Source organism: Carettochelys insculpta, chromosome 6, assembly GCF_033958435.1.
Source record: "Carettochelys insculpta isolate YL-2023 chromosome 6, ASM3395843v1, whole genome shotgun sequence".
NCBI classification, from domain to species: Eukaryota; Metazoa; Chordata; order Testudines; family Carettochelyidae; genus Carettochelys; species Carettochelys insculpta.
The window spans coordinates 119,864,740-119,880,226 of record NC_134142.1 but is presented as its reverse complement, the minus strand read 5'-3'; the positions used below and the strand labels follow the sequence as shown (position 1 = coordinate 119,880,226).

The 15,487-nt window shown below is 52.3% G+C and overlaps 1 protein-coding gene across 1 annotated transcript; it reads left to right on the top strand.

Moving 5' to 3' along the window:
- Positions 1-290: 290 nt before the first annotated feature.
- RHOD (ras homolog family member D) lies at positions 291-11,134 on the top strand. The gene is made up of 5 exons (XM_074996051.1): positions 291-434; positions 6,842-6,929; positions 10,074-10,183; positions 10,522-10,656; positions 10,967-11,134. Exons 1-5 carry the CDS (start codon positions 291-293, stop codon positions 11,132-11,134), a joined length of 645 nt encoding a protein of 214 aa, XP_074852152.1.
- Positions 11,135-15,487: the final 4,353 nt, after the last annotated feature.

The following is a 15,487-nucleotide window of genomic DNA, read 5'->3' as shown; positions in this document are numbered from 1 at the left end:
CCCTGTGGGAGGCCACAGCTAGGCTGTAACCTCTTTGGCTCCCAGCCGCACCCTCCTGCCAGAGCAGAGTATGGGGCGGGAGCCAGTGTCGCCTGCAGTCAGAGCCAAGAGTGGCTCAGTGGGAGGCAGAAGAGGCCTGGAGAGCAGAGGGGGAGCCAGAGGCGTGATCTGAGCCAGAGAGGTCCTAATTCGTCCAGGCTCGGGCTCCGGGCAGGTGCCTGCTGGCAGATTGTGCAGCAGCTGAGTGAAGGAGACCGGCAGCTGGAGCAGCTGAGCCGGTGCAGCTGGAGATGCAGCGAGAAGACAGGGCACGGAAACAGGTGGAAGGGGGCGTGGAGACGGGCCCCACCGAGATCAAAGTCGTGATTGTGGGAGACGGGGGCTGTGGAAAGACCTCCCTACTCATGGTCTTCGCCAAGGGGGACTTCCCCAAGGTAAGAGCCCCATCCTCCAGTCAGCATGATGGCCTCCGCTCACACTGCTCCTCGGGGACCCTGTCCTGAGAGACCCCCTCCCCCTCACACTGCTCCCCCTGGGACCCTGCCCTGAGAGACCCCCTCCCCCTTACACTGCTCCCCCTGGGACCCTGCCCTGAGAGACCCCCTCCCTCTCACACTGCTCCCCCTGGGACCCTGCCCTGAGAGACCCCTCCCCCTCACACTGCTCCCCCTGGGACCCTGTCCTGAGAGACCCCTCCCTTCACACTGCTCCTCGGGGACCCTGTCCTGAGAGACCCCTCCCCCTCACACTGCTCCCCCTGGGACCCTGTCCTGAGAGACCCCTCCCTTCACACTGCTCCTCGGGGACCCTGTCCTGAGAGACCCCTCCCCCTCACACTGCTCCCCCTGGGACCCTGTCCTGAGAGACCCCTCCCTTCACACTGCTCCTCGGGGACCCTGTCCTGAGAGACCCCTCCCCCTCACACTGCTCCCCCTGGGACCCTGTCCTGAGAGACCCCTCCCTTCACACTGCTCCTCGGGGACCCTGTCCTGAGAGACCCCCTCCCCCTCACACTGCTCCCCCTGGGACCCTGTCCTGAGAGACCCCTCCCTTCACACTGCTCCTCGGGGACCCTGTCCTGTGAGACCCCCTCCCCCTCACACTGCTCCCCCTGGGACCCTGTCCTGAGAGACCCCCCTCCCCTTCATGCTGCTCCTCGGGGACCCTGTCCTGAGAGACCCCCTCCCCCTCACACTGCTCCCCCTGGGACCCTGTCCTGAGAGACCCCTCCCTTCACACTGCTCCTCGGGGACCCTGTCCTGAGAGACCCCCTCCCCCTCACACTGCTCCCCCTGGGACCCTGTCCTGAGAGACCCCTCCCTTCACACTGCTCCTTGGGGACCCTGTCCTGAGAGACCCCCTCCCCCTCACGCTGCTCCTCGGGGACCCTGTCCTGAGAAACCCCTTCCCCCTCACGCTGCTCCTCGGGGACCCTGTCCTGAGAGACCCCCTCCCCCTCACACTGCTCCCCCTGGGACCCTGTCCTGAGAGTCCCCTTCCCCCTCACACTGCTCCCCCTGGGACCCTGTCCTGAGAGTCCCCTTCCCCCTCACACTGCTCCCCCCTGGGACCTTGTTCCTGAGAGACCCCCTCCCCTCACACTGCTCCCCCTGGGACCTTGTTCCTGAGAGACCCCCCGCATCCTGCTCCCCCTGGGACCCTGTTCCTGAGAGACCCCCCCCATCCTGCTCCCCCTGGGACCCTGTTCCTGAGAGACCCCCTTCCCCTCACACTGCTCCCTCTGGGAACCTTCCCCCGAGTGACCCCCCTCCCCTCACTCTGCTTCCCCTGGGACCCTGTCCCAAAGTGAACTCCCTTCCCCTCGCACTGCTCCACTGGGATCCTGTCCCTGAGAGACACCACACGCTGCCCCCCACCGGTCACACTGCTCCCTGTGGGACCCTGCCCCTGCCCCAGACACACACACTTCTTTCCTTGGGGAAGCCCAGCCCTCACAGAACCTGCCTTGGTCACACTGCTCCCTGCACAGGACCCTGAATCAGCCCTGCTTTGCCCACCTGTTCTCACCACAAGGTAAACCCTGCTCAGCTCCCTGGTTCATAGAGCCGCCTCTCCTTCACCACTCCCCTGGACAGGTGCTCTGGGCGAGCCCTCTGCAGAGCAAAGCCAGGCAGAAACTTCTGGGGGTGGAGGGAAAGTCCCCCTAGCAGGGGACTGTGGGAGCCCAGCTGACCAAGGGAAGTGAAAGTGATCCCCCTCCAGAAAGTCCCAGCCTGGAGACATTCCCCTGCCCAGGGAACCTGCTCTGCTGAGGCTACCAGGTGCCAGCACACACCCTTCCCAAAGACCTGGCAGGCACTGACCCCAACAGGATTGCCCTGGTAGCTGGCAGTGGCTGGGAAGATCCCAGACAGTCCAGGTCATCTGCAGCAACGGACCCGGGAATTCCCAGATTGCCAACCCCATGCTGAGCAGCTGTAAGGTGCTGGCTGCTCACACAAGTTGTGGCTGTGTCACTCTGCCTGTACCCATGTGGATCCTGCTGTACAACCCCCAAGTGGGGACACAGTAACACGAGGAAAGGGGCTTTCAAAGGTCACTGCACTGCAAAACCCTTCTGGCAACAAAAGAACTACCACACAATCCCATGTGGCGGGTGGGGGAGAACTGAAGCCAAAGAGTGTCAGCCCCAGGTCTCAGCAAGTCTAATGCCAGCCCTGGCAACCCCATTAAAATGAGTCCAGACCCCACATTTCAAGAAAGATGTGGTGATATTGGAGAAGGTCCAGAGAGGAGCAACAAGAATGATTGGGGTCTGGAGAACGTGAACTATGGGGGAAGACTGAGGGAACTGGACTTGTGTAGCTTAGAAAAGAGAAGACTTGGATGAGACATGATAGTGGTTTTCAAGTACCTAAAACAGAGTTACAAGGAGGAGGGAGAAAAATTGTTCTCCTTGACCTCTGAGGATAGCACAAGAAGCAATGGACTTAAACTGAAGCAAGGGAGGTTTAGGCTGGACATTAGGAAAAACTTCCTAACTCTCAGGGGCTACGTCTACACGTGAAGCCTACTTCGAAGTAGCTTATTTTGATGTAGTGACATCGAAATATAGCCTATTTCGATGAATAACATCTACACGTCCTCCAGGGCTGGCAACGTCAATGTTCAACTTCGACGTTGCGCAGCACCACATCGAAATAGGCGCAGCGAGGGAACGTCTACACGCCAAAGTAGCACACATCGAAATAAGGGTGCCAGGCACAGCTGCAGACAGGGTCACAGGGCGGACTCAACAGCAAGCCGCTCCCTTAAAGGGCCCCTCCCAGACACACTTGCACTAAACAACACAAGATCCACAGAGCCGACAACTGGTTGTAGACCCTGTGCATGCAGCATGGATCCCCAGCTGCGGCAGCAGCAGCCAGAAGCCCTGGGCTAAGGGCTGCTGCACATGATGACCATAGAGCCCCGCAGGGGCTGGAGAGAGAGCGTCTCTCAACCCCTCAGTTGATGGCCGCCATGGCGGACCCCGCAATTTCAATGTTGCGGGATGCGCAACGACTACACAGTCCCTACTTCGACGTTGAACGTCGAAGTAGGGCGCTATTCCCATCCCCTCATGGGGTTAGCGGCTTTGACGTCTCGCCGCCTAACGTCGATGTTAACTTCGAAATAGCGCCTGACACGTGTAGCCGTGACGGGTGCTATTTCGAAGTTAGTGCCGCTACTTCGAAGTAGCATGCACGTGTAGACACGGCTAGGGTGGTTAAACACAGGAATAAATTGCCTGGGGAGGTTGTGGCATCTCCATTGCTGGAGATATTTAACAGCAGGTTAGATAGACACCTATCAGGGATGGTCGAGGTGGAGCTTGGTCCTGCCATAAGGGCAGGGGACTCTATATGATGACCTCTCATGGTCCCTTCCTGTTTTAGTGTTCTATGAGTCTTTGATCATTTGAGAACCACTGCACCAGCGTAAATTCAGTAACCTCTTGGAAAAAGGAGCCCAAACTTTGCTCACTAACGGGTCCCCACGCCCCAGAGGCACAGCAAACATCAAAGCAGTCCTGCTAATGGGACGGGTTTTCTAGCACAGAGCGAAGGGAAGGTGTAAACAGACCACTGCTCTCCTAGACCCTGACTAGCCCAGGCAGTTTGCAGTAGCAAACATGCACACTAGAACTGTCAGCAGATCTAGACCTCGGCTAGGAGTCTGCTACCTGCGACTTCACAGCCACATACAGCTCTGTAAGGACTTATTTGTGACTCTCGACACTATAATTGCAAAGTGAAAAAAACAAAAAAACAAAAACCCTTGTGATTAATTTTGGTAAATGGTGAATGTCCAAAAGCCCGATGAACAACTCATATCTAAACAGCAAATGATATGTGATCTTGAAACGGTGGATAACCCCCACCTTTAATAAGTGCAGGGCATTGTGGGAGATGATGCTGGACCTGTGTTTCAATCATGCTGCTGATAAAGTCTTGATTTTGAAAAGGAGAAGGAAACTTGGGGCATTCCTGCTGTGAAGGGCAACAGGCATTTTAGGAGAGAAAACTGAAATTAAATGTGCAGTAAAATTGGCGTCATTAAAGTGGGTTTGGGAGTGAAAGTCAGGCAGACAGTGGTACAAACACACACATGTAAAGTGTGAGGAAACAGAATACGTAAAAACTTCGTGAATGTCTTGCAGTAAATGTGTATTGCATGAAAAATCATTGTGTGTGCACTGTCCTTAAAATAGTGGTTACAAAAGGTACGGGTTGACATTATTTATTGAGGACCATCTCATAGTCACATGCATTGCAGCTCTTGAATTCGAGCTTTTACCAGATATGAAAAAAAAAAAAAGAAAAGAAAAGCCTCTTCTTGCTATTTTGCTTGCTGGCCCCTGAGCTATGGTTCCATACATGGACCTCAGAAGTACTCAGAGCTGTTGCAAGAATCTGGATGTTCCTTGGGCTGGTGACAAATCAAAGGTGGCCTTAAGCTAAGTTCCCTCTAAGCTGTGCGGCCATGCAGCTGTCTACTTAGTGCTGTGCAGGCCCTCAAAGAAGTCCCATAGGGCAGGGATTTACCACAGCCAGGGGAGGCTGGCCCCCAGCCTAGCTCACCCTCCAACTTGTCAGTGTCACTGGGCCCTCACCTAGCCCTGACCCTGTCGCACAGCCCAGCTGGGGCCGTCCAGCCCTGGAACTGCCAGGGTGGGGGACAGGTGTCCTTCCTCCCAGCCCAGGGGCTGTCATGAGGACAGAGAGCTGTAGGGGAGACTCTCAGCTCACAACAGCCCTGAAACATCCTCCTTCACCCCAAACCTCTCCCAAATGCAGTCCCACCTCCATAGCCTACACCTCTTTCCAGTACCCTCACTCCTCTGGCCCTCAACCCTCTGTCCCAGCCCCTCACCCCTAGCCTCTCCCCAGACCCCACACCCTCATCCAGAGCTCTCACAGCCTGGTACCGCAACCCCCTGCCCCAGCCCTGAGCCTGTGTCCCAGCCAGAGCCTTCACACACCTGCGCCTCATCCTCTGCCCCAGGCCTGGGCCCCCTCCCACCCTTAGAACTCCCTTGGCCCCACCCCCATCCCATCAATTTTCTTTGTGCACCAATATGGAGGTGATTTCCGTTTTGCCCATCACCTCCACCTTGGTGCGCATAACACAACTCATTCCACTTAGGGGTGGGAAAAATTAAAGGGAACTCTGATGTTAATCTTCCCAAGCAACCCTGTGGAATTCAAAGAGTCAGTAAACAAGGGTGCAGGGGTAGGAATTCCGCTACAAATCTACTAGAGAAAACAATGGTGAACAAAACACTTTCTAAAGGCTCTTGTCACCTGTCCTGTAGAATTCTCCAGCAGTGGCATCATGGCCTCAGAGCTGTCCCATGCATTGGAGGGTGCAGGGTGGCAGCCTCGGGAAGAGTTTCAGCACACAGTCCCTGCCCCAAAATGAGGCATAAACATTTTTAATGAAAGGGAACATATTTCATCTCATCATTTAAAGTGACACGTTTCAAATTTTTCATTTCAAAGCTGCGTTTCGTTTAGAAATGTAGCTGATTTTTTTTAAAACGAGAAAAGGCGAAACGCCCCCCACAAAACAATCTGTTGCAAAATAAAAAACAGTGAGGAAAGTATCTCAGGTGCGATGAAACATGCCGTTTGACCCACAATGAATTTTATTTCTGGGTTTTCAGGGGCGGGCAGGGAGCCGAGATGGGGGTTGGGTTGTTTTTGTTTTGAGTGAGAAAAATGAGAAACTGAACTGATTTTTTGTAATCATTCAGTTCAGCCCCTGAACTGAAAAATCAGTTATTGGCGCCTGTCCACATGTCCCTAAAACAACAATAATGATTAATACATCCCAGAGAAACACACAGCACAAACACCCTAGCCCCAGCACATTACACGAGGGCAAGGGAAATCACACTTGTGGGATGAAAAGACAGTAGTGGTTAGGGCCCATTCTTGGGACACCTCCATTCAAGTCCCTGCTCTCCCAAAGAACTCCCTGCATGACTTCATGCAAACCATTGACACGCTCTGTGCCTCAGTTTCCCATTTGTACAACATAGGTAATAGTCCTTCACTTCACAGGGCTGTTGTGAATATGAATACGTTATGGACTGTGTCTGTCACTCTTTAGCTTAGAGCTAGGGGTTGGCCTTGATGACCTGCTGAGGTCTCTTCCAACCCTATGATTCTGTGAGTCCAGTGACGGAGGCATGTGAATATTTCAGATAGACTCACAGATGAGAGTCTAAGGAGGAACGAGCCCTAGCTCCCCATGAGCCGGTCTACTGAGCAGAGGCAATGGCAGGCTGTCTTTCCTTTCAGCACAGTGACTCTCCCCTTCTTTCTCCTCCCAGGTCTACGTCCCCACTGTGTTTGAGAAGTACTCTGCCTCCTTCCAGATTGGTGGCAAGCCAGTGCAAATCAATCTGTGGGACACAGCAGGTATGTACAGGTAGAGGATGGGGTGCCTGGTCCCCTCCTAAGCCCATCGTGAACAGCAGAGTGAGTCAACGTCCTGTGTGGAAAACTGACCTACCTCTGTCCCTGTAGGAATTGGAGGGGTAGGTGGGGAAAGAGGGGCAGGTCTACCCTGGGAGAGAAAGTCCACTTAAGATATGCAGCTCCAGCTATGTGAATAGCATAGCTGGAGTCAATGTACCTTAAGCCAAACTTCCACCACAGGAAGTTGATGGGACAAACTCCCATCGCCTTCCCTTACTCCTCACAACCTCATGGAACATGGGGGTCAATAAGAGATTGACAAACAGTCGATTTAGTATGGCCCTTCTGAACCCACTAAATCAAACCCTGAGAGATCGATCTCTGGAACGTTGATCTGTTAGGTGTAGATAAGCCCAGAGAGAAAGAGAACCAAAAACATTTAAAAACCCTAGAAATATGGCTTGTTTCATGCTTAATTGTCTTGTAATGTCATGTTTTTATATATATATCTATATATATATAGATATATAGATATATATATATATATGGTTCCCAAGAAGCAGGGCAAGGGGTAGAGAATTCAGGGGTGTACCTTGTACCCACCCTCATCGCAGGCTGCACCTCAGTGAAACCTAGTCACACAGGCTACATCTACACTACTGAGATCTTTCGAAATAAGCCCTTCTGGAAGATCTTTCCCAAAAGAACTTCTTTCGACAAGCAGCATCCACACAAAAAAAAAAAAGTGGATCAAAAGTGTGAGGTGCTCTTTTGAAAGAGTGTCCACACAGTCCCCGCTCTTTCAAAAGAGCAGGCCAGGGACTGAAAAATCAGGCTCCATGAGAAATGCTCTTTCAAAAAAAAGGGTCTGAGGAGCCTCTACACACGTTTTCTTCCTAAAGAAGCTTTTGAAAGGGGGTGCGCTTCCTGAAACGGGAAAGGAAGAACGATTTTGAAAGGAGCGCCACACTCTTTCCATTTGCTTTTGAAAGAATGCTTTTTGTGTGTAGACGCTCCGCAGGATCTTTCAAAAGAGGCCCATTCTTTCAAAAAATCTTTCAAAAGAACTGGCTACTGTAGATGCAGCCACAGAGTTTTGTGGTTCTTTTAGGGAGTCGCTTGCTTTGAAATGAGATTCATTGATTTTTTGGCTTATTGTGAAAGTCGGGGTGCTTATTTGCAGCATGAGAATTGGCAACAGAAGAGTACCAGCAAAGTCAGTACAAACTAATATCTAGTACAGATATTTCATATATATATTTCATATTTCATACAATATTGTTTATATTGCTCTATGTACTATGCACTGAAATGTAAATGCAAGATTCATATTCCAATTGATTTATTTTATAATTCTATGGTACAAAGGGTAAAAAGTCAGCAATTTCTATTCTACCATGCTGTGACACTTTTGTACTTGCATGTCTGATGGTGTAAGTGAGTAGTTTAAGTGGAGTAGTTTTGTGGGGTATACAAGACAAACCAGACTCCTGAAAGGGGTTCAGTAGTCTGCAAAAGTTGAGACCCACTCATGTACAGGTAGGGGTGTGGCTTGCTATGGAAATGGTAGTTGGATCTAAGATTATATACAGTGCATATGTGTGCTGGGTGTGTGTGGACTCTTACGCAAATCAGTGTGTGAATATTTTTAGCATGCAAACTTTGGGTGGAAAAAGACACTTTCAGACAAGCTCATTTTTGTCACAGTGGCACTTGAAAGAAAATAACATTTTTTACACGTCAGATTCTTAAAAAACAAACAAACAGATTTTCCTCTTTTTTAAAATATGCGTTTTAGCTTTCATTTTCTAAAACTTTTTCCTGGAGATGGGCCCTTTTTCCACATCAGCATCCTGGGATCAAAGTTCTTTCTGGATTTCTGCAGCTGGCATCCCAAGTTCTTCCCTAGCCCTTGACAAAGTGACACAGCTGAGAACTGCTGTACTTACACTCCTTCCAACAGCAGGAGCCAGGCCTCGGAAATTCACGAGATCACCCTCAAAATCAGAACAAACTAGGCGCACTTTTCCTTTGATTTCTTGTTTCAGAATCATTACCTTTTTGGACTTGCGTCTACTCCATGAAGGATAGACACGTCCTCTTTATTTAAATGAAGGCTGAGCATCATCCCCTAATCAAATGACTCCAGGAGCTGGCACTTTCAGAGAAATACAAGCTGGCGTGATAAAATTACAAGAGACTTCACTGCTGCATTTTGAAAGCAGGTCTATAATTCAGATAATGGTTATGTGCAGGGATGTGAACTCCAGGCCTGGGTTCAGAGAACTCTGGGTGTGAGCACAGCTATCTTAAACAGTTCTCTGGCTCCTATCTCTGCGGTATCTGCTCTCCTCTCAGTCTTTAATATATTCATCCTCACAATGCCCCTGTGAAGCAGAGCAGGGCTATGATTCCTATTGTACAGATGGGGAAACTGAGGCATGATGCCACTAAGAGGCTTGCAGCAGGTTACATAGGACGTTTAGCAGAGCAGGGATTTGAACCCAGCTTGAGCAGGCTGAGGAAAACAGAGCCAAGATATGATTCCCTTGGCACTCAGAAGGAGCTGTGGCTCTGGACTCCAGCAATCTGGGCCAGCAGCAGGGTTCTCTCTAATTTTTGTCCATCTATGGGTGGAATAAATTTTGTTACATTCACCAAGGGATGGGTGGATGTGCACCACCCATAGAAACAGGCTGCCAGCAATGGGCGCTCTGCCAATCAGCTGGCTGGCACCTGACTCTCTCCTGGGCAGCTACCCACATGCTCAGCTTACAGGGAACACAGGCCTGCTGTTTGGCTGGTCTCCCCAGGGCAGGAGCAGGGCCTGTCAGGAGTGGCAGGGAGTGTATGTTTGTGTGAGCTCATGCATGTGATGGGGTGTGTGCACACACGTGTACCTGCGCCAGTGCATAAGTGAGTGTACAAGAGTGTTCAGGCATGCATGTATCAGCCTGGGTCAGTGTGTGTCAGAACGCACATGTGCGTAAGTGCACTGGTGGGTGGCAGAATACACCTGTGTGTGTGCCCGGTGGAACCAGGGTTGGCTGCCCGTAAAGGTGAGATCCGCTCTGACATCCAGAGGTGGGGGGGCCTGCATTTGAAAGCAAGGGACACTTTGTGACCTCCATCTCCTCTGCACAGGGCAGGAAGATTACGACAGGCTCCGACCCCTCTCCTACACAGGCACCCATGTCATCCTCATGTGCTTCGATGTCACCAGTCCCTCCAGCTTTGACAACATTCTCACTAAGGTAACAAAACTGGCCACAGATCAAATGGGAAAGGCCAGGAGCAGAGTAACTGGGAGCTCCCCTGCTCACCCCACTCCCTGCAGCACCCCCTGCTAACACAGACTGGGACTGGGGTAGCCAGGGGCTCACCCCACTGCCAATGTGCCCACCCTGCTCTCTGCAGTGATTCTAGCTCTGGTCTGCTGGCTTCTTTTGTGTTCCTTGGGGATACGTCCCATCCTCAGCTTTAATGGGGATGGGCATGGGGCTCAGACCCTTCCCCAATGCCTCTGGGGACTTATGGGGACCCCTGCCCCTTTGCTCAGCCCTCCCCCATCTCCTCCTCTCTGCCTGCACAGTGGTACCCAGAGGTCAATCACTTCTGCAAGGGTGTCCCTGTCTTGCTGGTGGGCTGCAAGACCGACCTGAGGAAGGACAAGTTCCTGCTGAGGCGGCTTCATGAGGACCATCTGGAGCCCATCACCTACCAACAGGTGACACAGCCCCTGCCCCCAGGCCAGACCCTCCTGAATCCTCAGCCCCATCCTTGGGAGGAGGGAAAAATCATCCCTCTCAGACATAAGGGAACAAGGCTCATGTAAGCTCCCTTACAAGGTCAGGGCAATTCAGCCAATTGAAGCCAGGGATGTCATGGACCCTGCAAGAGGCACTGGGAAGCCTGAGGGTGACAGCAGGGGAGGGGAGGCCCAAAGGGAATGGATTCTGAAGTCCCTATGTAGTACTGTATGGCCAGGGTGCCCTCCCCTATGCCCTCTGTGGATCTCATGCTCCCTTCTGTTTCAGGCAGAGGCTAGGGCCCGGGAGGTTCATGCCGTCACTTACCTTGAGTGCTCAGCCAAGTTCCAGGAGAACATCACTGACATCTTCATGGAAGCCACCAGAGCTGCCTTGAGCACCATGAGGAAGAGACAGCGCAAACGGAAACCCAAGAGGAGCTGCCTGCTCTCCTAGCCACCTCCATGCTCCCGCAGTGCCTTGCACCCACCCCAGGGCCAGCACCACCACCACCTGCAGCCTTCACGCATTCCAGGGCCATTGCTCCTGGGCTCATACACCGCCAGGACTGACAGGGCAGATTCTGCCCCCCCTTGCAGCAGGCGTCACCAGGGGCCGAATGTTTCCACAAGAGGAGCAAGTGCCTCCCTTGTAGTCTGACATGAAACAAGAGAGGAGTAGAAGGGGACCACGTTCCAGCCCTCAGGATTCACTTCCTCAGCTCCATAGCAGAACATGAGTATGTGCCCAAGAGCCCTAACACCTCCGAATTTCTCTGTGTGGCAGCTACCGGCCCACACTGCTTAAATTAGCACCGCTGGGCTCAGCAGGACTCCCGCCACCACCCCCAGCGTGGCTCAGTGCTGCTCCCATACAGCTCCCATCACTGTGACCCATAGCAGCCCCACAAATCCATTCACAAGACTCCACAGCCCCAGGGCTAACGCCAAGGAGGGACTGGAGGGTGGTCTCTGTTCTGCGTTTGCACAGGGCCTAGCACAGCGAGGTTGTGGCAGGGACTCCTAGGGCCTGCAATAATACACGTCATAAATAGCATTCATCCTAGGAGTAACAGCTAAGGGCTGAATGTGAGGCTTCCTCTCCTGCCAGGGAGATCTGAGTAAGAGAGTTTGGACAGGGGAATGGCCCAGTAGACCACCCAACTCATTGCCCCAAGGCCAGGCCAGGGCTGTTACCTACAGAACATTTCCCATTATCTTGGCCAGCTGCGTTCAATGCCGTTGGAGCTCCCCTCACCTCCCCCAGAGGCCGATCCCATGGCCTGAGCTATCTCACCCCCTATGCTTCCCTTGTCCCCCATTCAGATTCCATCCTGTGACCTCTGTTATTATTCCCCATGTCCATCAAACTAAGCCCCGCCCACCAGTCTATCACTACCACCCTTCATTGCTACATCCCTAAATTAACCCGATCAAGCACGTTTACCAGTTCCTCCTAAATCAGCCGCTTGGGCTCTTCTCAGAGCAGCTTCCACTGCACGGATCTAGCTCTGGTGCTGTGATGCCACAATCCCCAACTGGTGTAAACAGGCATCACACCATTGACTCTGGGAGGGCTGCACCCATTTACACCAGCTGGGGATTTGGCCCATTGGCTCTAAGGGAAATAGGGCTGGTTGACAGTCTTTGGTGATCTAGCCCTACAGACTCCAACAGAGCTACAGGCAGTTGGCACCAGTTGGATACCTAGCCTTGGTGCCACTGGAGTGGTGCTGATCCAGCCCACCGGGGTGGGGGAAAGAGGTTGGTCTACATGCTAGTTATAGGGAATAGTGCGATTAACTGGGCTCATGGTCACAGTGACACAGAGGGCCCTCGGTAAAGGGTCCCACGTTCTTTGCAAGCAACTCTTGTCTCAGAGCTGGTAAACTCACTGTTTCAAAAACACTGCCAGGAATTCATCCATGAAAGGTAACATGGAAGGAAGCTACAGAAAGCTCATGACTTATCAAGACTTCTGACCACTGCAAGAAGCAGTTACAGGTAATAATTCAAGATATAATGCAATTATGTTGAACGTATGGACTCCGAAGAAGTTAGTTTCCCAGGAATAATATGTCTTGGTGATAGCCTATTCAAGCAGGAGTCGTCAGACCTCCCTCACTAGCCGGTGACACAATGCAAGGGTCCGTGGCCTAGCCTTGCTCCATCCCAAGTCTACCAATGGAAAACTCATCACAGACCTCTGCAAATCACTGAAAACAAGGAGGTAAGAGACAGTACAGCAGACAAAGGATCCGCCTCTCTATGAATGGAGAAAAGACCATTTGGGCATGTGACAAACTGAGCATCTGCTAATACCGTGATGACTCCTGCTGTGTGACTCAGTTTCCCCTATGGGTTGCATTGTTAGCCGGGGGGTGGGGGGGGAGGACTAGTTGTTCTCAGGGCAGGCTCAGAGACAGGGGTATGAATGTTACCTGTGAGAGTCAGGGAGGTGTTGTTGGTGCACTAGTGCCCCCTCTGGCCATATAGGACACAGCAGCTGAACTCAGCCTGGCCGGCAGTCTTACTAATGGTACCCCCCCACACACCCACCCACACACACACACGCTCTGAAGTCCATCAAGGGGCTGTTGGGTAGTGACCACATTGCCCTGTGGCAAATACAGGACACTGGCCTCCAGGGGTACGGGGGAGCTGGTCTTCCATGTCAGGGCACCTCAGCGATGTGGGCAGCTGCCCCCCAGTGAGGCACCCGGGATGGGGGGCTCTGCAGCTTCCTGATGAGGGGGAGTGGAAGATGGGGGCTTTACAACCTCCCAGCAGGGGGGCGCCAGGGAATGAAGAGGCGGCCCTGTGGCAGAGCTCACTGGCAGTGGGGGCTGCCTCCGTGGGGTGTCAGGGAATGGGGCGGCTGCCCAGCAAAGATGCTCCCTGGCAGCCGGGGCTGCCGCCTCAAGACACGGGGTGCCAGGGAACAGGAGCACAGCAAAATATGGGACAATTAGCCATTTTCTTAAAAAAGCTGGGATGCCTGTGAGACAGCTTAAATAAGGGACCGTCCCAGGAAAAACAGGACGGATGGTCACCTTAATCTGAGGAGAGCCCAGACCAACACACACCAGTGGGTTCCACTGTGTAAGTGTCACCACAAATAGTTGCAAAGGTGCATTAATGCCTGCAGGGTGAACAAGTCCTGCCAGGAGTCTATAAAGTATCTCAGTTGGATTTACCGGACAGGGCTCACCGTGTGAAGCAGGAGGGCTGACGCTCCAGATATTCATTCTCTGGTGGTGGTGAGGCCATGTGGCCTGTCCTTATGGAAGAACAAGACCCCTTGGAACATTGCAGGACTCCCTCCAAGGAATGGTCCCAAAGCTGGAGTCATAGCACCATCCGGTGGCTTAGCAACACAGTAGAACGCAGAGTGGGAAAAAACAACAAGTCCTGTGGCACCTTGTAGACTAACAGATATTTTGGAGCATAAGCTTTCGTGGACAAAGACCCGCTTCGTCAGATGTGTGAGTGGAGGGAGGGTTTCAGAGGAGGATTTAACAAGGGAGTCTCAGTGAAGGGAAGGGCCAGAGCTGACAAGGTCTATTCAGTCAGGGTGGGCAAAGGACCCCTGGATCTCTTCCCTGAAGATACAGATGGTGGAACCGGGCTCTGGTCATGAAAATTTGGATCCTGGTTCCTGTGAAGCCAGCCACTGCTGCCAATGGCTGAACTTCGGGGAGGAAACCTACTTTATTAGCTAAGAAAAATAACTATTAATAGTAGACCCTAATTCGCTTTTTATTATTTTTGTTTGGCTGTGGAACCAATCGTTTCCACCACTTCTTCTTGTTGCTACTTAAATCTTTATTTATTCTGAAATAAACTTTCTTTCATTTCACTGCAAGTGCTAACAAGTCATGTTCCCTATAAGCTGGGCATTTGTGCGAGAGATTCAAATGCTGTTCAGCTGATTAGCAAAGGGCCCACAGCTAGGGGTTGGTGGTGCACATTCCCACATGCCTCAATGAACATAAAATTTGTTCCACACATAGACAAAAACTTCATGTGGATGGAAAAGATCAGGGGGAACATTGTGCACATGTATTGCCTGTTATATAGCAGGGTGATTTAATATTAAACTGGGGTATGCTGCTGATTTAGAGGCAGAGGATCTGTAATTTCTTGGAGTAGCCAGTGTCAGGGGCTGGATATTACGGGGATAGTTTCAGAAGCTCCAGGATTGAGGTGAATCTATTACTAACCTGCAGGACAAAGACAAGGCTGGAACAGCCCAGAGGAGAGTGCTTGGCTGGTAACACAGGCTGCTGGTGGTAAGGAGCTAACACCCAGCCACCACATGCACAGACTCCTCTTACAGTGGCAGGGAGTAACCAGGTAAATTACTGTCATGGACACCCCAGGAACAGACACGGGGCAGCATCTGACCATCACTGTTCCACCCCTCAAGCCCCACAGGGGGGCGGCATTTCTCCATCTCTGCCTGGTCCCAATGGCCCACAGTCTCATTGTACATCCCCATCCATCCACACACAGAGCCTAAGTCCTGGGCATCCCAGACGTGCAGGATGTGCTCTTGGTCCTGTCTGCTCAGGCCTCCACTGCAGCTTGCAGGGAGAGTTTCCAGATGCCTCCCTGAGCCTGTGCTGGCTGAATCTAGCTTGGGCTTAGCAGACCATCCAGCCACTGGGCACGGAGATTCCCTGGCAGAACAGGAGCAGATGGTGCTACACATGCAGCAGGGCAAGGGATACTCTGCTCTTGCAGCTGCTGCAGGATGCTGTGGGGAGCCGATTGCCTGGGATTATGGGACATGGGCTCCACAGGACAT